This window comes from Aphidius gifuensis, linkage group LG5 (genome assembly GCF_014905175.1).
Source record: "Aphidius gifuensis isolate YNYX2018 linkage group LG5, ASM1490517v1, whole genome shotgun sequence".
Lineage (NCBI taxonomy): Eukaryota > Metazoa > Arthropoda > Insecta > Hymenoptera > Braconidae > Aphidius > Aphidius gifuensis.
Window position 1 is genome coordinate 4,925,418 of NC_057792.1, and position 22,718 is coordinate 4,948,135.

General features: G+C 23.9%; 6 protein-coding genes across 10 annotated transcripts; 4 read left to right on the top strand and 2 right to left on the bottom strand.

Moving 5' to 3' along the window:
* On the bottom strand, nt 1-4,678 carry LOC122857110 (huntingtin-interacting protein 1-like). Of its 2 annotated transcripts, none has more exons than XM_044159099.1 (7): nt 4,424-4,678; nt 4,186-4,307; nt 3,395-3,458; nt 2,138-3,247; nt 1,976-2,064; nt 319-1,877; nt 1-219 (listed from the first exon to the last, which is right to left on the bottom strand). In XM_044159099.1, the coding sequence occupies exons 2-6, from the start codon at nt 4,267-4,269 to the stop codon at nt 321-323; spliced, it is 2,904 nt and encodes a 967-aa protein (XP_044015034.1). In that variant the 5' UTR covers nt 4,270-4,307; nt 4,424-4,678; the 3' UTR covers nt 1-219; nt 319-320. The 2 variants fall into 2 exon arrangements, with proteins under 2 accessions (XP_044015034.1, XP_044015037.1); XM_044159102.1 differs by lacking the exon at nt 4,424-4,678 and adding an exon at nt 3,560-3,762 and having other exon boundaries at nt 4,186-4,298.
* A 234-nt stretch (nt 4,679-4,912) lies between these two features.
* LOC122857112 lies at nt 4,913-7,980 on the top strand. The gene is made up of 2 exons (XM_044159104.1): nt 4,913-5,213; nt 5,293-7,980. Exons 1-2 carry the CDS (start codon nt 5,206-5,208, stop codon nt 7,757-7,759), a joined length of 2,475 nt encoding a protein of 824 aa, XP_044015039.1. The 5' UTR covers nt 4,913-5,205; the 3' UTR covers nt 7,760-7,980.
* A 496-nt stretch (nt 7,981-8,476) lies between these two features.
* LOC122857122 (4-hydroxyphenylpyruvate dioxygenase) lies at nt 8,477-10,356 on the top strand. The gene is made up of 6 exons (XM_044159126.1): nt 8,477-8,597; nt 8,653-8,973; nt 9,045-9,134; nt 9,223-9,323; nt 9,382-9,934; nt 10,007-10,356. Exons 1-6 carry the CDS (start codon nt 8,595-8,597, stop codon nt 10,079-10,081), a joined length of 1,143 nt encoding a protein of 380 aa, XP_044015061.1. The 5' UTR covers nt 8,477-8,594; the 3' UTR covers nt 10,082-10,356.
* Nucleotides 10,357-10,416: 60 nt separating this feature from the next.
* Nucleotides 10,417-11,819, bottom strand: LOC122857127 (probable nuclear transport factor 2). 2 transcript variants are annotated; one of them, XM_044159133.1, is made up of 6 exons: nt 11,711-11,819; nt 11,451-11,599; nt 11,275-11,346; nt 11,097-11,195; nt 10,867-10,982; nt 10,524-10,641 (listed from the first exon to the last, which is right to left on the bottom strand). In XM_044159133.1, the coding sequence occupies exons 2-5, from the start codon at nt 11,556-11,558 to the stop codon at nt 10,869-10,871; spliced, it is 393 nt and encodes a 130-aa protein (XP_044015068.1). In that variant the 5' UTR covers nt 11,559-11,599; nt 11,711-11,819; the 3' UTR covers nt 10,524-10,641; nt 10,867-10,868. The 2 variants fall into 2 exon arrangements, with proteins under 2 accessions (XP_044015067.1, XP_044015068.1); XM_044159132.1 differs by lacking the exon at nt 10,867-10,982 and having other exon boundaries at nt 10,417-10,641.
* Nucleotides 11,820-11,971: 152 nt separating this feature from the next.
* LOC122857121 (kelch domain-containing protein 10 homolog) lies at nt 11,972-13,665 on the top strand. Of its 2 annotated transcripts, XM_044159125.1 has the most exons (5): nt 11,972-12,086; nt 12,244-12,553; nt 12,644-12,990; nt 13,058-13,393; nt 13,457-13,665. In XM_044159125.1, exons 2-5 carry the CDS (start codon nt 12,316-12,318, stop codon nt 13,625-13,627), a joined length of 1,092 nt encoding a protein of 363 aa, XP_044015060.1. In that variant the 5' UTR covers nt 11,972-12,086; nt 12,244-12,315; the 3' UTR covers nt 13,628-13,665. The 2 variants fall into 2 exon arrangements, with proteins under 2 accessions (XP_044015060.1, XP_044015059.1); XM_044159124.1 differs by having other exon boundaries at nt 11,980-12,086; nt 12,244-12,990.
* A 298-nt stretch (nt 13,666-13,963) lies between these two features.
* On the top strand, nt 13,964-22,653 carry LOC122857117 (TRPL translocation defect protein 14). Of its 2 annotated transcripts, XM_044159113.1 has the most exons (7): nt 13,964-14,499; nt 15,412-15,479; nt 15,918-15,955; nt 16,179-16,216; nt 19,339-19,467; nt 19,553-20,234; nt 20,321-22,653. In XM_044159113.1, exons 1-7 carry the CDS (start codon nt 14,460-14,462, stop codon nt 20,814-20,816), a joined length of 1,491 nt encoding a protein of 496 aa, XP_044015048.1. In that variant the 5' UTR covers nt 13,964-14,459; the 3' UTR covers nt 20,817-22,653. The 2 variants fall into 2 exon arrangements, with proteins under 2 accessions (XP_044015048.1, XP_044015049.1); XM_044159114.1 differs by lacking the exon at nt 15,918-15,955 and having other exon boundaries at nt 14,451-14,499.
* Nucleotides 22,654-22,718: the final 65 nt, after the last annotated feature.

Sequence of the window (22,718 nt, forward strand, 5' to 3'; positions counted from 1 at the left end):
TTTTTAAATGTTTTTTTTTTTTTGGTTTTTTTTTCATGGATTTAGTTTGAATCGGAGTGCTTTTGATTGTGCTTTAAGGCATGTACAAGATACGCAAGTTATTAATTTCGAACACTCCCTTATGTGTTAGCAAAATTAATAATATTTTTCCATCCATTAGCATAATGATGTTAGTTTTCGTAAATATTTACTGACGTAATCCCCTTGAATGCTCCCATTCTATCATAAAATAAAAATAATAACTTGTAAATATATGGCTGTTTTTTTAGTGAGTCAATAAATTATTGGACTGATAATAGAAAAAAAAAATCTACCAACCATTATTCTTCACCAGCCATTTGATAATGATGACGACGTAAAGCAGCTAGTCTCAATCTTTCAGTTTCCAATGCTTGCTCTAATTCAAGAACACGTACTTGTGCTTCCATTTCAAGTCTTTTGGCTTGATGAAGAGTTAAACCTGATACATCTAAATCATCATTTTCTTCAATAAGTTGACTACAACTTTTAGCAATTGCAACAACACTTCCAACAGCTTGTGTAACTTCTCTTGATGCTTCTGATAATTTTGCTAAATTATTACTATTACGATCAGCTTTAACTCTACTTGCAACAACTAATTGTGCTGTTGATGCAGCAATACCTTGTGATGCAACCATTAATTGTTCAAATTTTCCATTACCTGATACAACTTTATCAGCAGCTTCTAATAAAAAATTTGCTCCCATTGCAATTGCTTTTGCTGCTGATATTAAACCTTCAGACCATTGATGATTTCTTTTATAAAATTCAGTTGCTGATGCTGTAAATTTACCTTGTTCAACAATTTCAACTTGTAATAAACGTGATTTTTTAACTAATTTTCTAATACATTTCATTAGTTCAGTACATGAATCTAATATTTTACCATTAACTTCAAGTTTTAAACCTGAATCATCGGCTTTTGATTTTGCAAGCATTTGTTGTATACGATTTGCTGCTTCTTCAATTGCTTTATCCATTGTTTGTAATTCATTTTCAACAAGATCACCAAGTTCATCAACATTACCACGTGCTTTTGATAATGAATTTGACATTGATGATATTGCATTTAATTGTGTTTTAACAGCAGATATTTGTTCAATTGTATCATCAGATTTTTCTTTAATATTTAACAACATTTTAAGTATTTCTGTTGCTAAATGTTTACATTCTTCACCAAGTTTATCACCCAATGATATATCAGTTGATATATTTGATGTTGATTTTGCATGTATAAGATATATTGAAAGATTATAAGCAACACTTATTACAGAACGTACAAGTTGTTTAGCATGTTTTGTATCATTTTTATATGATTTAAAATCATGAAGTAAATCTTCAAGTGATTGAAGACTTGGAGCAACTAAACTTTCTAAATAATCTGGTGTACATGTTAGCGCTGACATTGCTGGATTTTCAATGACATTTTTAGCATTTTTTATTATTGATTCACTTGATGTCATACAAGTTATTATTAACTCATAATATGTAGAATCAAAATCAGCTTTTGTTTGTATACGTGTACGTTCAAGTTCTTTTTGTATTTCAATTATTCGTAAATCAAGTTCTTCTTTTTGTGCAAGTATATCATGTAAATCACCTTCAGCAACTGATTTTAATTGATTTATAAAATCAATTTTAGCAATTAATCCTAAATTTTCATTATTAACTTTATCAAAATCTTTTCTAACAGTATCAAGTTCTAAACGTGCTTGTGATACACGTTGTACTTCTTGTTCAGCAGTTGCTTGACCCTGAAGTAATTCATTATGACGTTGTTCAATTTCTTGATTACGTCTTTCTAATTGTTCATGATTTAATTTTGTTATTCCATATAGCTTTTCAATTTCTGCTTTCTATAATTTAATAAAAAAAAAAAAAATATTAATATACAATTTAAAAATAATCATGATAGTCTAATTAATCAAAACAAAAAAAAACAAAAAAAAACTACCTTTCTAATTAAAGTAATATGTTCCTCACGTAATTTTGCATAAACTTCTTTTAATTTTTTAAATTTTTCATCAACTTGTCGATTTTTATCTGTAAAAAATAAAACATTTTTGTATTATATTATCAATTAATTTTTATAAAACATTAATATTATAATCTATACCTTCATAATCACGAAGTTTCAATATTAAATCAGCATTTTGTTGACCCAGGCCATCATTTAATTGTTTTTGTCTATCAATTTCTTGATCCTTCAATGTTATTTGTGAATCAAATTGTTTAATATGATGCTTTAACTCATCAACAAGACGTTGATGTTCTCGTACAAGTGATTCATTTAACATTAAAAGTTCATCTCTTTGTCTTTCATTTTCTTGTGCAGCTATAATTTCATGTTGATACATATTATCTCTATCAATACGACCATCAAATTGTTCACTTACAATTGAATTTGTATCTGATGTATCAATAAGACTATCAACAGTACTATCAGCATCAATTGGTTCTTCTTGTGGTAATACAACAACTGGTGTAACATATGTTCTTAATTCTGATTGTATTAAAAAATTTGGTGGTTTTTCTGGCATTCCTGGTATTGTTATTAATTGTTTAAAATATTGCATATGTTTTATTGTTGTATAAAAAATTTTAAGCTCTTGAAATTGTTTAAAAAAACGATCACGATGACCAATTAATGTATCAGCTGGTAATGCACTATGTAATTTAAATAATATTTTAACACAATAATCATAAAGTTGTGATGCATCTTGTATACATGGTATTAATGGTGCTAATCTACATTGTCCACATGGTGTCATTGAATTTGATTTTGATGTATTTAATGAACCAAATACAGCTTTTTGTAAATTTAATATATCATCCATATAATCAAACATTTCAACTGACATTTGAAAATAAATATTTATATCATTTTCACCAATTCTTTCAAGTTCATCATTTGTTACTTGAAGATTACCTGGTAAACCTGGATTACGATTATGAAATTCTAACTTTGTTATTAATAAACGTATATATAAATGTATTAATCTTCCATATCCTTCTTTTAAATGTTGCCACATTTTTCCAATATCTTCAAGTTTATTTTTGTGTCTTTGTGAATCAATAATAACACGTGGATGACCTTCACGTAATATTTTATGTAATACATGACAAAATTTCCATGCAACAATACGATTTTCTTGTAATGGTTGACGTAATATAAACATCCAAAAAACAGAACCACTTTTTTCTTGATATGTCCCAATAATAGCACCTAAATTATTACGTTAAGGAATTTATATAATTTAAATTAAACAAAAGAAAAAAAAAAAATTATTATTATTGCTGTAATATGTAGACAATCAATTGGGTCAATTGTTTTATTTTTTATTTTTATTATATTAAATATGTAAAAGGATACTTCGAACATGTTTTTCCTTGACCGGTGTCTCATTTGGATTAACAGCTTTACTGATACTGATACTCTGAAATAAATAAATAAATAAATTCATAAAAAACACTTGATAAATTAATTATTTATACTTGTTGTATTATCTATGAAAAAATAAAAGCATTGTTGTTTTACCTGTTGCTGCAATTGCTTTCCTGAAACCGGTGAAATTCCCGACATTGTTAGTAATGCCAATTAAACAATAATAACTCAAGTAAATATTATTAACACACTTGTTGTATTACTTGTTGTTATGTTAAATAATATTTGTCATTAATTTTTTTTTTAACGATGCCAATTGAAGTTGTGATGAAGCGTTAGGCAACCGGTTTGTTGATCTGCCAGAGCATTCAATGTGTCATAATGAAAAGAAAAAAAAAAACTGTGTTAATGCTTGTATGCTAATTGCATTTATTAAAACTGCAAGCATTCATTAAAAATGATAAAATCAAGCTGTTAAATAATCACAAGCAATGTTTAGATTATTAAAAATAATACTGGAGCATATTTGTCTTTTTTTTTTTATACTCTTTCAACATGCCTGGAGGGCAATAACATTCATTTCTAAAATAGTACAAAGTTTTGAATGACTAATGCTGAATGACTCATTGAGGTATTATGAATAAATCAAACGTGTCTACTTTTTTTTTTTTATCATTTTTAAAAATAAATAAATTGAAATTACTATATGATTATTGTATTAATGAATAGTAAATAATATTTAAAGCATAATTTATGATAAATTTTATAATAAAATTTACCTGAAATTTTTCAAAATGTTCACGTTGAAGATCTAAACTAGTCTTTCTTGGATGTAAAACTCTTGGCAGTGATAACGATGCCATATCCGTTGAAAATAATATTAAATTTGAAGATAACAATTCTGGAGATAAAAAAGATAAGTACATTTAATAATCACTGTCTAGTTGTCAATTGAATTGTATACAATATAAATTTATTATTAATATTTTGAAGCTAATTTTGATGATGTGTACTTACATGTTTACTCTTTTTTTTTTTTTTTAAATAGTTATCTTTAAAAATACTCTAAATTTTTATCAGCCTGTTGTGTATGTGTGTTGACTGTATTATCATTGATAACTTAAATTCCGGATGTATGATGTTTTTTTATCATTAACATTTGTCGATGATATTAAATTAAATTATTTAAAAAAAAAAATCAAGTTTTATTTTCGAGGGAGTATATATTGTAACCTACCCACGCACTTGACGTTTTAATGCAGTTTAATGTACTGTAATGTACAGTTTGTGTATTGATATTTATGCATTGGTATGTTTGTTTAAATAAATAAATAAAAAAAAGTGACACATAAGTATGACAGAGAAAAAAAACAACAAGTGTTTTTCTTGTTCTCTCTTTTTGTTATTGCCAGCAGGATATAACGGCGTCGTTGTTAACTAAAATAACTTTTGAAAACTCAGTTGGTACAATTGCAGAAAGCCGCGATTTTTTGTACTACGCAGCATCACACAAGAGAGAGAAACTGTCCTCAATATTCAATCAATATAAATAAAAAAAATAAAAATTACTCATAAAATGCAATAATATATGTGATAATATGTTGATCGGCATGGAGTCTTGTTATTTATTAAGATCCTGCTTCAGTGCTATTATTTATTATGCAATTGTTTTTATATAATAAACAAAATAGTAATGTCAATATTGGTGTTTGAATTATGGAAATAAATTGGGGTTATTTTATCAACCCAATAAAAACATAATAATATTTTTTATTGTTTATATACTCATCATCTTCATTATGGCAAAGTATGTTAAACCATTTAATTGTTTGTCTTTGTTTAATTTAGATAATTCATTTGATTGGCTATTATTGTTGTTGTTTCAGAGAAATGATGATTGTTTTTGTTTACGACACAAGTAGATGTCGTAAAGAGGATGATGATCCAGCTGATGCTGTCATGTATTTTCATCCAGCTTGGGTATCACCAACACAACGTTTAGCATTAGCTGGTCAATTAATGGGTGTTCATCATTTTTTAACAATATCATTTTCATCACCAAAGATCATATCACTGCAAGGTGGTAAATTTGTTATTAAAAAATTTGGTCAATATGTACTTGCTGTTGGTACCGATCGTAATATACATGATTGGATATTACAAAGGCGAGCAAATTGTTTAGAGTCAATTATTAAATTTTTCCATTGTGATTTTGATACAATAGCAAAATCATTAAATAATGATCGTAATAAATTGAGTGAAAAACTTTATCAAATGCTAGAAACATATTTACCAATACTTCAATACTCAGCAAGCTATTTTTCAAGTATGCCAATGATAAAACTTCCAAAAACAGCAAGTAATGTTTTTTTAGATTCAATGCAAATACTACAATATTGTCAAGAAACAAATCCTGGTATTATTGGTGGTGCAATGTTTTTCAATAATAAAATTGTTGCAACACAATTGAGTGCTGAATTAACAAAACAACTTGTATTAACAGATCCATATAGAATAAAAACACCTGGTGATAAAATAATAACTGATTTTCATTTACCACTTGGTGTACAATTATTACGTGTATTTATAAAACGTCAAAAGACAAGTGACCCAAGCAACGAAGAAATAATTAAAAAACCAAACAATACATTTATTGATACACCTGCAACAAGAAAAACATTTAAAAAATCATCACTACCAGTATCATCTGGTATGAAACGTGATACATCAAGAATATTTACTGTACCAGAAGAAGGTGAAACTGATAACAATAATATTAATATTATTGATCATTCAATTAAAATTAAAAAACCACCACCACCAACAACATTACCAATTAAATCATCATTAAATTTTGATAAGAGAGACATTAAAAAGAATTATCAAAATACTGCACCAGTACCACCACCACCACTTCTTACACCATCGGTATGTTCAACACCATTAAAAGATATCAATAGAATACTTCATGGTACAGCAGTATCAATATGTAGTGCCAACGAAGACACACAACTATCAACAGATAATGATAATAAAAATATTGATGACATACCAGATGTTGTTAAGGAGGCATTAAGATGTAAACGTATTAATAAATTAAAAAATACAACTAGAAATAAATTAGATTCAAAAATTAAACATGAATATTGGCATAGAAAATCATCAAGTTTATCAACGTTAAATGATAAGAAGCATTTTCATAATAAAAATGATTTATCAAGTAAAGAAACAAATAAAAAATATTTCATGACAATAACAGATCCATGTTATCCAGTTTTTAGACAAGATGGTAATCCAATATCACAAACTCTTTATGATCATTTTATTTCATTGCATTATCAGTCATTAGTTAAAGAACAAAATTTAAATATAAATAAAAATGATAAAAATAAAATAAATTTTGATAATGATAATGATAGTGATTTTAAAGATTTTGATTGTATTATTATTAATAATGATTTATCTGTTGTACAAACAAAAAAACCAACTGACATAAAATTAGATAAAAAAAAAAGTCAAGAAATAAATCGTAGATCAATGAGTTTACCATTAAAAAGTTTAAATGCACCAGCTGATAATAATAACTCAAAAATAACAACAGAATCATCTGATGTATCACATAAAAAGAAATTAGATGGTATACAATTAACACCATTAATGTCAAAATTAAGCTTATTAATTACTGATGAAAAAACAAGTGATTTTTGTAGTAAAGAAATAAATACACCAAATGAATATTATGATTCATCAACATTATTAAATATTAATAATAATAATAAAAGCAATGATACTGTTGATGATGATGGTGATGAGTGTGATTTCAATCGAAATGAAAATAATGATGATTGTTATGAAAAAGCTGAATTATTTATATGTGGTAAACAAAGTATGGTTTTAATGTTACTGATGACTGATGGTACTGCTAATAATCCAGATTTAATTCATAATATATGGCAAGCATGTATGAATAATTTAGAAAGATTAGAATCACGTTTGCAGTATTGTCTTGATCCACAACCATCAAGTAATAGTAAAGAACTTTATAGTGTACTTGGTATTGATTCACAATGGGATACAACACATCGTTCTGGTTTATGGGGTGTTACTGAACTTGATATTGTTTCATCATTACATGATAGATTTAAAAAATCAAGTAATATTACTGATATTATTGTTAGAACAGAGGATACTGTCGTTTATGGTAGTCAAAGTGGAAGAAGTGAAATTTTTTATCAACAAGCTATACCACCAAATACATGTGGAAGTTTACCAACACCTGCTGATCTTATGGGTGTTGTTCCTCTAAAAGCCAAACGTAGATTAGAACGTGATCATGGAATAATTATATTGTAACACATTTTATTTATCGGTTGTGTGTTACATAAATTAATCTTTTCTTTTTGTTCTGACCAATGATACAAATTGTTATTTTATTTATCAAAAGAAAAAAAATATGTATTAAATATTAGTTTTTATTTTCATTCAATATTTGTTTATGTTTTTAAATTTTTAAAATACTCAAATAATTAATAATCATTGTCATAATATTATGTAGTAGCAAAAAAAGAAAAATATTTATATTAAATTCAGTATTTTAATATCACCATTATTATACAATTTAATTTGCAAATTTAATGCAATGACATTCCAAGGATATATTCAATTTTATTATCCTAATTTTAAAAAACAAGTTTTTTAATAAATTCAATATTACTGGTAAACAATATCATTAATAATGATAATAATAGCTATTTTTCTTTTCAAATATATAATGAAAATAATACCTTGATAAAAAATAATTTTCATATCTATTTTCAATTGTTATAAAATAGATTTTTTAATTATATCATTCTTTTTTTTTATTATTTCTTTAATAATAAAATAACATTGCAATATAAAAAATAAATTGTTTAAATTTGTGATAATTATTAAAAAAAACAAAAATAAATTAACAACTTTTTGATTAAACCGGTTTTCATTTAATTTACTTAAACAATTAATTTATGATCATTTTTATAATTATTTATTTATAAATAAAAAAACAAGCCTCTTGATTTCAGCCAATGAAATAAAATTCCAAACTTGACGAGCCTTTATATTTAACTGAGAAAATAAAATTCTTTCAGTAATATTTAACACCTTAATCATCAACTTTTAATCAGATCAAAAAATAAAAAACAAATTAAAAATGGTAAGATGTATAAAATTATATAAATAAAATATTAATAATAAATTATTTTATCAAGACAACATATACAGATAAAGGAACAAAACCAGAAGCTGGTAAATTTTTGTCTTTTGATTCAATTAAATTTTGGGTTGGTAATGCAAAACAAGCAGCAAGTTTTTATTGTTCAAGACTTGGATTTGAGCCACTTGCATATAAAGGTCTTGAGACTGGTTGTAGAAAATTTGCTTCACATGTTGTTAAACAAAATAAAATTATATTTATATTTGAATCAGCATATGAGCCTGATGATCAAGACATGGCTTTTCATATTTCAAAACACGGTGATGGTGTAAGAGATGTTAGTTTTTGTGTTGAAGATATTGATGCTATTGTCCAGGTAAATTAATAATTATTTATAAAACCGTGTATTATTATAAATTGATTAATTAATTTTTTATTTTTGTATAGTTTGCAATAAAACATGGTGCTAAATTAATTAAAAATATATGGGAAGAAAAAGATGATTTTGGAGTTGTAAAAATGGCAACTGTTCAAACTGTAAATACTGTTTAATAATTGATAAAACAATATAAATAATATTATAATTATGTTTTATTTTTAATGATTAAAAAATTTACTTTTCAAGTTTGGTGATACATTGCATACTTTTATCGATAGAAGCAAGTACAGAGGAAAATTTCTTCCTGGATATATTGATGCAAATGCCGATTCAATCACAAATCTACTGTGAGTTATTAATTTAATAAAAATGTTTAAGAATAAGACTAAGAATATTTATTTACAGACCAAGAGTTGGACTTAATTTTATTGATCATTGTGTTGGTAATCAACCTGATAAAAAAATGGAATCAGTTGCCAAATGGTACGAAGAATGTCTTCAATTTCACAGATTTTGGTCAGTTGATGATACACAATTACATACAGAATTTTCAGCTCTTCGTTCAATTGTCATGACAAATTACGAAGAAACAATTAAAATTCCAATAAATGAACCAGCAAAAGGAAAAAAAAAATCACAAATACAAGAATATGTTGAGTATTATGGTGGTCCTGGAATTCAACATATTGCATTAAATACAGATAATATTATTTTAGCTGTAGAAAATTTAAAAAATAGAGGAACTGAATTTTTATATGTACCAGATAGTTACTATGATTTACTAAGAAATAAATTAAAAACAAGTGAAACTAAAATACATGAAGATATATCAGTACTACAACGTTTTGGAATTCTTGTTGATTATGATGAAAATGGTTATTTACTTCAAATATTTACTAAAAATATGCAAGATAGACCAACACTATTTATTGAAATTATTCAACGTAGAAATCATCATGTAAGTAATTTACTAATTAATATCAATTGCCAATTATAAGGAAATATATTTTTTTTTTTAATTTCTTTTCAGGGTTTTGGTGCAGGTAATTTTCAAGCACTTTTTGAAGCTATTGAAATTGAACAAGCAAAACGTGGTAATCTTTAAAAAAAATATCTCATTAATTTACTTGAATTAAAATTAAATTAATTAATCATTTATTTAAATATATATTTTTTTGATTCAAAAATAAATTTATTGTATACTCGGTAAAACAATTATATAAGAATTCATAAATCTACATTTTTCGTTTTGTAATTTATGAATTTTATTATTAATTTTTCGTATAAAAAAAGGAAAAAGAAAAAAAAAAAAAAGAATAATAATAATTATAATAATGTATTTTAAAGAGTTTACAAAAAAAAAGCAAATAATGAAAATTAAATTTAAGAAATATTTATATTTTCATTTATTTCAATTGAAAATATCAGCTTTTTTTTTTGTTTTAAATGTTATTGAATATTGTTGAACATACCGTTGCTGATGATGTCATTGACTGTATTTATTTTTGTTAATTATAATATTTTTTTTTAAATGAAACTAGTATATTTTTTTTATGCAGTGTCATGAATATTAAGACGGAAAATATCATGTTGACAGTAGAATGAATTACCCAAAGGTTTCAAAACAAATTGTTGTGAGAATGCATGTGGTGGATCTTCATCAGCCTGTAAATAAATTACCACTATTAATAATAATTCAAGTAAGATTAAGGATTATAAAATTCATGCTTGTTTAATAGTGTATTAATTAATTAAAAAACAAATACCAGGTGCTAATTAGGTAAGTGATTGTTGTATTGTCTGTTGATACGATAATTAAAAGGATATAAGGATAATGTTTAAATGATTTATAATCAACAATAACAGCAACCGTTTTTATAAACACATTACCACTAGAGACAGTCGTGCAACGCAAGTCTGAAGATGTCATGCTGCACATAAAAGCTGTTGCCAATTGGCTTCAGGATAAATGTCTGGCTGTACGCGTGAGGCTGATCTTCATCAGTCTACCCAATTATTTAATTATCAGCTAATTCATTTACAACTTAATATATAGTTTTTCTAATTTAGCACCTTTGATATTTCATTAAAAATATTAATTTATTATTAAATTTATTTACCTGAAGTCGGCCTAATACATTAATAAGAACTCCACCATCAAACATTGGCTGAGAATCAACAGCAGTCAATACTCTGCTAATCTTTTGAAATGAAAGACTCTATATGATGAAAAAAAATAATTAAATAAATTAACTAATTGCTGTTATTAACAATGATAAACATAAGAAATATTCTTACTGTAAGTTTTTCCATAATTTTTGCAGATCCTTGAATTTGTTGTCCTTCAAATGTCATGAAAGATGTTTCAACCTATGACATTAACAAAGAAAAAAAAAAAAAAGAGTTAGGTTATGTTCATATCTTTTTCATGAATTAATTATTGAATAATAAATTTTAATTATTAATTAACTTACATTGTACATTGATGCTAAATTTGCTCTTTGTGCTGGATCATCAAAAAGCAAATAATATTGTTGAACAAAACCTTTACCAATCATCTCATATTGTGGATTCAACGCCATTATTTTGCACGTTTTTTTTTATCTTTTTATGCCGATAAAAACTGTTAAATTATAAATAATAATAATTAGTATTATACAAAACTAAATAATAATAAAAAAAAAGATGAAAATTTAATTATTTAATTTATAATAATTATTTAATTTATTTTTACCTGACAAAAATTGAATAAGGCAAACAAATGATATGAAAAAATGGACAAAATTGGAATTTGTTGTTGATTTCCAAAGGGTAGTTTTCAATTGGACACTTTTTTTTTTTAGGGTATTTTAGGGACTCTATTTTTCCTAGGGATATCCATCTAGTGGGCAAAAAAAAAAGTGTTAATTATGCAAATGTAAATCACCCTTAACGTCTCAAAAAAAAATAAATAATAATAATAATGTTTTCTTTGTAAATATATACGATATAAATAAATAAAATAATTAAAATAATAAAAATATATTTTATTATTTTATAAATCACAAATAATCATACTGTTAATCTTGATTATTAAAATAAATTTAAGAAGTTCTTAAAGTGATTCAAAAGTGAGTTTAAATAAACATTTTCCACTAAGTATTGATGGATATATTTTTTTATATTTTTTTTTTTTTGTAAGCATCATCAAAATTTATATAAATTATAGCTAAATTTTATTATAAATAAAATGAATTTTTATAATTTACTTTTAAATATATTTTACAGATGAAATTAACCTGTTGACAAATTAATTTGTTTTAAAAAAAAAAAAGAAAACAAATAGAAAACAAATAAACAATGTATTCATTTAAACCATATCAATTTAAAACTCATCAAGCATCAAGTTCACAATGTCCACGTGCTCGTAGTGGTCATAGAGTTGTATGTAATGAAAAATATTTATATTCATATGGTGGTTATAATCCACAAATACGTATTGATGATCCTGAAATGTCAAAAGATGATATATGGCTTGAAAGTAAGCCATTATTTAAAGAATTATGGCGTTTTAATTTATCAACATGTGAATGGAAACGTATGTCAGGACAAAAAAATTATCCAATTGAATTAGCATCAACAGCTGTTATTTTACGTGGTAATAAATTAATAATATTTGGTGGTACAGCTGTACCATTTGGTGAAAGTTGCAGTAATCATTTATATGTCTGTGATATTAATGATGGTAGTATTCGTAAAGTTGAAGTTAGTGGATCATTACCAAATCCACAATATGGTCAAGCACTTATTTGTCATAATAATTATTTATATACGGTTGGTGGTACAACTGGTTATGGCTATGAATGTCATATTCATAGATGTAATCTTAGTACTGGAATATGGGAAACAGTATATATATGTTCTGGTAGTGATGAAATGGAACCAGCTGGTAGATATAGACATGAACTTGCTTATGATGGTAAAATGATATATGTACTTGGTGGTGGTACTGTTAATCAATCATTTGGATTTTTAGTAAGTTAAATTATATTTTTTAAATGATTTAATTAATTACTTGTGTTTATTCATTTTGATAAATTAGGAAATTCCAGCTTTTAATTTAACAACAAATAAATGGACATCTATACATACACATGGAGATGTTAATTGTAATTCAGAAGTACCACAAGCAAGACGTTGTCATGGAGCTGTTCAATATACTGATGATGAAACTGGAAATATTCAAGTTGTTATTTCTGGTGGTTATACTGGTTTTCGTCGTTTTGATGATATGTGGAGACTTGATTTAGTACGTCGTCAATGGACTCGGCTAAAAAGTCATTCACTTCCATGTCGTGTTTATTTTCATTCTGTTGGTCTTACACCATTTGGAAAAATGTATACATTTGGTGGTATTGTCGGAGACAATAGTGATCCAGTAAGTTGATATTTATATTTATTTTATAATTGTACTAAATTAATTAGTTATATCTTTTTTTAGCCAAAACGAACAAGAAAAGTTCATTCAATTTGGTTAAAAATACCAAAATTAACAGAAATATGCTGGGAAGCAATTAATTTTTATCAGAAAGATTTAAAAGAACGAACGCGAGATCAATTATTGGATTATGGAATTCCAATTAAATTTATTGAAAGATTGGAGGATGATTAAATTTATATAAAATTATAACAATTATCAAATATCAGAGCTTGTATTAATTTTTTTTTTTCTGTTTTTTTTTTTTTCATATTATTTTATAAAAATTAAATGATGCTAGTGAAAATAAATAAGATTTAAAAAAAAAACATATTATATGCATTTTAAAATATTTAATAGCTTAGTTAATTAGCAATTTTATCGAATTTATAAAAAATTTTTAATTAAGCCCTTTCTTTTTTTTTACTGCGCATTGCTCAGTGTCATGAGCAATTGATATATATTTGAAAAACAAATTAAGATTTAAACTTGTATGGCCATCTAGTATTTATCAACTAAAGTTAAATTTCATATGTGTGTGTGTAAAAAAATGTTTGTGTAGTAAAATGTGTTGTCCAATCGAAATCTTGGATCTTTAAAAAGACTTTAAAACCCTCCTCTCCTCCTCATAAAGACTCCATTAGTTAACGCAAAACCGCAAACTTGCATTAGTTCGCAAACAGTTCACAAAACATCGTTATTATATATTCTAACAACAACGTGCTCTTAAAAAATTCTCATAATCAATGTATTCAACGTGGACAATTACAACAGAAAAAATTAAAAAACTCAACATGCTTTGTCAAGTGTTGATGTAGTAAATAATAAAATACTATTGAACATCATTAAAAACAATATTATATTGTTCACAACAAGCTGCTATTGCCAATTTTATTAATTAGCAACATTCAACAGAGAATACACTTGCTTGTAGAGAACACAAGCACCGCGTGGAAGCTAGAAAAGAAGAAATTAAAAAAAATCAATTTCCCAAGACGTGACCAAAAAACAGGAAACTAAAAATATAATGGAGCAAAAACGTGTCTACAAGGTCGTTTTGACTGGAGGTAAATTTTTTTTTTTTTTTATCTATTTAATATAACAATATATTTGTTTATTTTATTATCATCAATACGTAGTATATTTTTTTTTTTTTTTTTTAAACAATCGAATAGTTAGAATGAATTATCACATTGTTGTCTGGATTAAATATCAAAAAAAAAAAAAAAAATATTTCCATTAAGCTATTATGATTCAAAAAAAAAATAAATAATAAAAATGTATTTCTATTTTTAATTTAGATTAAAAGTATAAAAATAAATTAAATTAATAGCAAACATTAGTGGAGTATAAATTTAGTAAATTTTTAAGAATTTTTTCTTTTTTTTTTTTTTCTTCAGACAGATGTGATAATGCGTAATCAAAAAAAAAATATATCTTGATAAGAACAAGGCCAGTTAAAATATTCTCAGATTCTTGAATATAATTTTTTTTTTTTTTTAAATATTTTTCATACACTTGATTTATTTATAAATTAATTCCACTCTAATTATCATAATGTACTTGTCATGATATTTTAAAATAATAGTTGTGTGATTTTTTTTACTTTTATTTCTGTTTAGGTTTTAGTTACATATAAATAATAAATTAATTATACACTTGAATAATTATATTCTGTCCTTGATAATTATTTATTAATTATTATTAATTTTAATAACCAACCATAAGATTATTTTTTTTATTTTATTAAAAAAAATATAAGGTAGTTTTTATCTATATTTAATATTGCGTTCAATACGCTGTGTATAAATCAAGGGCAAGGTCAAATATTTAAATTATTTTTGTTGATGTTTTTTAACTATAAATTTGCCTATTTGTTTATCTATATTTTATCTATTTTATCTATTTTATTTAATTGCTTAGTTTATCTTTTTTTCCATTAATTACTTTACTAATTGATTCGATTGCTTTTTTTTTAGGACCATGTGGAGGCAAGACAACTGGTCAAACACGTCTATGTACGTTTTTTGAAAACATGGGCTGGAAGGTGGGTCTCAAAAATATAAACTAATTAATTAAATTCATGAAGTAAATTTAAATAAATTAAAAAACAAAGTTAACAGACAATTTTTTTTTTTGAAAATAATAAAACTCTGCTCGTTTTTTAGATACAATTTTGAGGTATATAATTTAATATTATTAATTCAGTAGATAATCATTTAAAATTAATAATAATTTTCCTATTTTCCTATAACATTTTTATGCATTTTTTTTAATTCAAAATATTATTTAATAATAATAACTGTCAATTAATTTAAAAAAAAAAAAAACGAACAGAGCTAATGATTATTTTTTTATCATTTTTTTTTTTTCAATTAGTTTATTAACTTGTTTTGTTTAAAAAAAAAAAAAACTTTTTTTGGGGTGATTAGTATCACCTCGTGCGTTTCGGATTCGATAGAGTGGTGGTTGTCTTATTTTTCAGGTGTTCCGTGTTCCCGAAACAGCGACCGTGCTGCTCAGGTATGCTATATTATTCGCTAACAAAAATATTGCATCTTCGAAAAATAAATAATCTTTTTATTCAAATAATAAATATTAAACAAATGTCATTGACATTTGTCTAAATTATAATTCTTTATCATTATCATTAGCATATAGCATTTTCATTTAAAAAATAAACAAATTAACATTTAATTTAACTAAATATCTCAACTCTTTTTTGTTTGCTTTTTCGATATTTCAGTGGTGGCATAAAGTTCAGTGACCTTACAGAAGCCGAGGGTGAGTTAAAAATTTTATTAATTAAAATTTTATTAATTTTTTATATTAAATTTGATCATATTTTCATATTACCAATATTTTAATGATCATAGTTCCGGCATTTTTCTTTAAAAAAAAAATTTATTTGCCGCAAAAAATTTATCAATGTGTCTCGTTGATAAATAATATAAAAAATAACTTTGACATTTCTGTATAAATTCTATAAATATAATCGTGAACTTGAAATATATTTTATAATTCAAGACAAAAAAAAAAAAAGACAATGATTTATTATTTGCACGGTATCTAAATAGATTGTTAAAATTATCATTTAAAAATGACTATTGATTGACAACTTGCTGTGTCATAATATAATCAATAAATCAATTTTCAATATATACTAAAAATACATCTTATTTTTTTTTTTTTTTATCATGATTATCAATAAGAAATAAAAATATAAATTAATTTATCAACATGACTCACATGTTGATTTAAATTTAACAATGTTTCATATATAATTAATTAAACAATAATAAATAAATGATAAAATATGACTCTAGACAAAATAATAATTAATCTTTATATAAATCAAAAAACTTGTAGTATCCAGTTTCAATTACAAATTACTGTATGATGTCTTTGGAAACTTGATTTATTTATTTACATTTGATATGTCTGTATGGTGACCATGACCTAATTTAAGCATTTTTTTTTTTATTATTATTCAATTGTCTGATTTAATAATCATTCAATACATATTTTAATTTCAGTTCAGTTAAAAAAATATGGCAATCCATTGTTTTAAAATAATTTTAGGTGAAAATGAATTTTTAATTAATCAAAAAATGAGGTAATTATATTGTAATTCATTGAGTTAATGATGCAATAAATTAGTGCAGGTCATGCACTTGGATTTTGACTGTATTGAATTTTTTTTTTTTTTTTCATTTCATTGGTCAGCTTAATGTTGAAGAAATAAATAGATGTGACTTTGAAAAGTATACATATTGTCATGAGCGTGCCAAAATAATTACACATGTATATACATGATTTAATTTAATTAAAAAAATAAAATAAAAACAGATGTTAGAAATATAAAAAAAACAATTAAAAAGTCTCAAGTATGACTAAGTTATAATATATGAAATTAGCGATTTTATGTTTTATTTTTATTTTTTTTTTAAACAGGATATTATTTAGTCAAATTCGATGAACTTGATGAGTATTAAATTTTATTTTTTTTGTCATTTCATGACACGTGATTAAGAGGAAATTCAAGCCTTATGACGTTATAATTTGCTGGCGTATATAAAAATAAATAAAAAATTGAATTAAAAAAAAAAAAAAAAAAGATCAACATACATAATGCGTTTTAGCATTGATTGTGCAAAAATAAATAAATAATGGCCATTTGCCAGGGTATTTTCTAAACCTGTACCCAAGATAACTAAGCAATAGTTTTAAAAGAAGAAAAAAAAAAAAAATACAATTGATTTAGGATATTTGATAAAAACAATTAATTTTATTTAATAGCTTTATATTATTATTTTTTTTTTACAATGACAAATTAGTCTTGATTTTGTATTCAAAAAAAAAAAAAAAAAAGATTTATTGTCTTGTAAAAACAAAAATAGTAATTTATTTAATTCATAAATTTTTATTATACTAAAATAAATAAATTTTAATAAATTTTGTCAACAAAAATAATAAAAGAAAAAAAAATTATTATTCATATATTTAATTAAAATACAGTCATGAAATGTCATTTTAAATTAAAAAAAAAAAAATCGTGCAGTTTTAATATTTTTATTATTATTGATATTATTATTGAACGGATATTCTAAAAAATTTTTTTTATCCACTGACATAACATTGTACACGTGAGTTCAATTAATAGATTATTCATGTCCTTGAACTACAATCACAAAATGAGGCTTCTTTGGGATGATAACATATTTTTTTTTATTTAAATTTTTCTATTTATTTAAACGTATATATTTAAACAATAATAATAATATTATTTATTTATTATTGTCCAAGTGATGATTGATGATTCAACAAATTTCATGTGACATAATAAAATGATGACTAGCTTAAAACTTTGATGCTGTTGATACTGTTGCCAGTTGAAATATAAAATATTTCGTAACAATAATTTATTTTTCTTATATTCAAGATCAAAAATCATATATACATTACAAAATTTTGACAATATAAATTACGTTTATGATAAAAATAAGCATCTAAAATTTAATAATGATTTATGAGAGGATAGAAAAAGATAAAATATAGAGCAAGTCCTGGAAATAAAAAATCGATAAAACCAGAGATAACACACTACCCCTGAACTAATTTTCAAACTGAAAATTATTATTATCATTATTATTTATTTATTTTTATTATTGTTATTATTATTGTTTTGCATTTTATTATTATTATTTTATTTATTATTTATTTTACAATATAAAGTGACAACAATACAAAGGAAAAATCTAATGTGTTGTGATGGAAATGATGATGGAAATGATGATAATTCCAAGTTTATTCCAAAGATGTTAGAAATCAACAATAATCGGACCATTCCTAATAATAATTATCATGCCTTGTGGCATGAATTAATCAAAGTCAATTCTGGCACTGGTGAGTGCTGTTGAAAAGGTTCATTTAACAAGGGGTTGTTCTTTTTTTTTTTTTGTCTAATGTATTTTTTCAGAATATAAAATGTATAAGCTATTCCTAGGTATATGATTATCCTTCTTTAAGGCTTATTTGGTTGATTGGTTGATATCTTCATTCTACTTCTATCACTACTTTTACTATTGATATTACTTTATTTATTTATTTGTAATGTCAATTTATATTACAACTTTTTCAGTAGGTAGTAGATATATATTATTATTGTGCAATTATTTCACAATTCTTTATTTGTTTGTTTTTTTTTTTTTTTTTTTTTTAATATCCTTGATTATATAATTGTTGTTTTTGTTTTTTTGATATTATTATTTTTAATCTTTTTATTATACCTGTTGGAATTATGATCATTATTGGTGCTCTCATTTAAATATATATTTTTGTGTTTTTTTGTTTGTTTTATATTATATAAATTTTAAATAATAATATATTTTTTATTTTTAAAATAGCTTATAAATTTCAAGAAAATTTATTAAGAACAATGATACAAATTGAAAATACATTTTTTCAATTGGGTGAAACTTGCAGTAGAAATTGTCTTATTATTTGTGATCGTGGTGCAATGGATGCATCAGCATGTAAGTAATTAAATTTTATAAATGAAAAAAAAATATATAATTGTCAATTAATTATAATGGTTTATTTGTTAATTTTTTTTGTTAGTTATTTCAAAGGATAAATGGGATCAAATGATGTCAACAAATGGTTGGAATAATGTTGATTTACGTGATACTCGTTACAATCAAATAATACATATGGTATCAGCAGTAAATGGTGCTGAAGAATTTTATTCAACTGAAGATCATGCATGTCGTTCTGAGGGTATTGAACTTGCTCGTGAACTCGACTATAAAGCAGCAGCAGCATGGGTTGGTCATCCTTATTTTGATGTTATTGATAATTCACAAGATTTTGAATCAAAAATATGTCGTATGATTGAATGTATATGTCAAAAACTTGGCATTGATACTGGTGATCGTTTACGTGCCAGTAGTCGCAAGGTTAAATTTCTTGTTAAAGGACCATTACCACCAGACAGTGAATTTCCTCCATTTCAAGATTTTGATGTTGTACATCATTATTTAGAAAGTAAATCATCAAGTCAACAAGCAAGATTACGTAAACGTGGACAAAAAGGTCATTGGTCTTATATTCATACAATAAGACGTCCAAAAATGTGTGGACAAGTTGTTGAAGTTAAAACACAAATTAATCATAGAGATTATTTAAATATTGTATCATCACGTGATGATTCACATTTTACAATATTTAAAAAACGTAGATGTTTTTTAATTAATAATCAATATTTTCAACTTGATATTTACAGAGAACCAGCACATCCAAGGTATTTATATTATTTTTTTTTTTATTTGATTCATTTATTTGTTTGTTGAATTGTTTTTTCTTTAATTATAAATTAAATATTTACAGATGTCGTGGACTTATGCTATTGGAAACTTATACAGCTTTGTATAATGATGATTTAAAAAATATACTTCCAAGTTTTTTGTCAATTGAAAAAGATGTTACTGGTAATCCAGATTACAGTATGTTTAATTTAAGTCTTCGAGAAGAATGGCACACCAGAGACAGTAAATATTGTCATAATTTTAATCGTATAAATGGTACACCAATTGATTTAAATGAAAAAATTAATGGAACAACTGATGATACAATTAATAATAAAAAATCCATGACAAATGGTATTAATGGTAATGCAAAAAATGATTGTGTTAATGATAAAATACACAATGGTATCAATGGTATAAATGGTTATAAAAAATCACATGATACAAATGGTAATGATATTAATGGTGATGATTCTCAATGTAAAAATGGAATATGCGATAATAATATGATAAATAAGGCTGATGATAATGGTATTATCAATGGCAAAAAATTCAACAATAATATTCTTAAAATTTAATTGACAAAAAAAAATATTTAAATTTATTATTGTCATTAATTAATAACAGTTAAAATTATTATTAGACGAGTAGATGAATATTATTCATGTAATTACAAAATTTTATTCTTTAACAATCATCATTAAATTTATTAAAAATCATGTGTACTTAAAGGATTGATTAATACTCAATGCCTATTACAATTTTAAATTTGTTTTTGTCGAAATTTTATGTAAAAATCTTACGAATTAATCTGACCGAATTAATATGAATAATTTTTTTGATTATTTTACCGAAAGTATCAATGGCATTGTACAGTTCTTTTTGAATTTTTTTTTTTGAATTTTTTTTGAATGCATTTTTTGAAAAGAAAATATAATATACTTGATCATAATGATAATATCTATTAGAATTTTAATAAGCAGGGTCTTTCATGATGATGCTATTAATTATAATTCTAAAAAATTCTATATAACAGTGTAAATGAATGAATGACATAAAACGAAATATCGTCAAGCCTAGTTTGTAAATAAAACGAAAATATAAATCAACTTGCTCTAATCAAATTGTAAAAAAAAAAAAAACAAATCGTGTATTCGTGAAACGAAAAATAGTTGTGTTTAATGACATGACAAATGACATAAAAAAAAAGAAACAAAACAATTAATTTAACAGTAATTTTATCCTCAAAAAATCAGCTATTTCATCAACACAATAAAAAAAAAAAAACAACAACAATTGTATTTTGAAAACTTATATGTTTGTATAAATTATTTTTAAAAATTTTGAGGGTAAATATTTATTTCTACAATTGATAAAACAATATAATTTGTATAAAATAAAAATTAATTAACTCATTTTATTCAAATAAACAAAACAAATAATTCTAAAATATTATTATACTGTATAAAAAATATTTTCAATTTAATTATATATTAACATTCGAGACTCTTCTGTAAAAAAAAAAATGTCAAATTATTTTTGCTACTAAAAACAAAACTGAATATAATAATAATAATAATTAAAACAATTACGATAAATGTAATATTTCAAAGAAAAAAAAAAATCATAAATATGGGCACAAAAAAAAAAACAAACATTGACTGACATTTTCTTTCAAATTTAAATAATAATTTATAACAATTAAAAAGGAAAATATATAAATTCATTTTCACGGATGCACGATCGAACGTTCTTTCTTTTGAAAAAAAAAAAAAAAAAAACAATTAAACAATTATTTGTGAATAACAATATTAAATATTAAAAAAAAAAAATTATAAGAGCAAAAAAAAAAGAAAAGAATAAAATAGTAATTTGCACATTTCAGAGTGAACAGTTGTTTTTTTTTTTTTTTAAAGAACGTAAATTCTGCAGGCTCAGAAAAAAAAAAAACAAATATTATCTCCAAATAATTTTTAATAATATTACTAGTACTTAAAAGTGGTATTTTTTGAAAAAAAGAATTAGTAATCATGTAAATAATTTTTAATACCATTAATTTTATATTATTTTTTTAAAAACTTGATTATTTTCTTGTTTTAGTTTTTTCTTTATACAACATTTGCTTGATTTTTTTTTTAAATTCTTTTTTTTTTTTCATTTAAAATTTATAATTGCGTCGTTTTTCCGACTACAAATGACTGTGATTGCTTTTCATTGTGTTTACCTCATTACCGGAATAAAAAACTAAATTATTTTCTAAAAGAAAAAAAATGGATTTTGCCTTTGAACCGAGACAAAGTGCTTGTTATAAAAATAATACAAATGCAAAAAAATAAATAAAATCACAAGATAGTATTGAAATTATGTATGCAATAATAATTAATTTATATTGCACTGAATTTCATTTCACACGTACCTATTATTGTTAATTAAAATAATGAAAGAAAAAAAAAAAATAATAATTAAACAGATTTAACGTA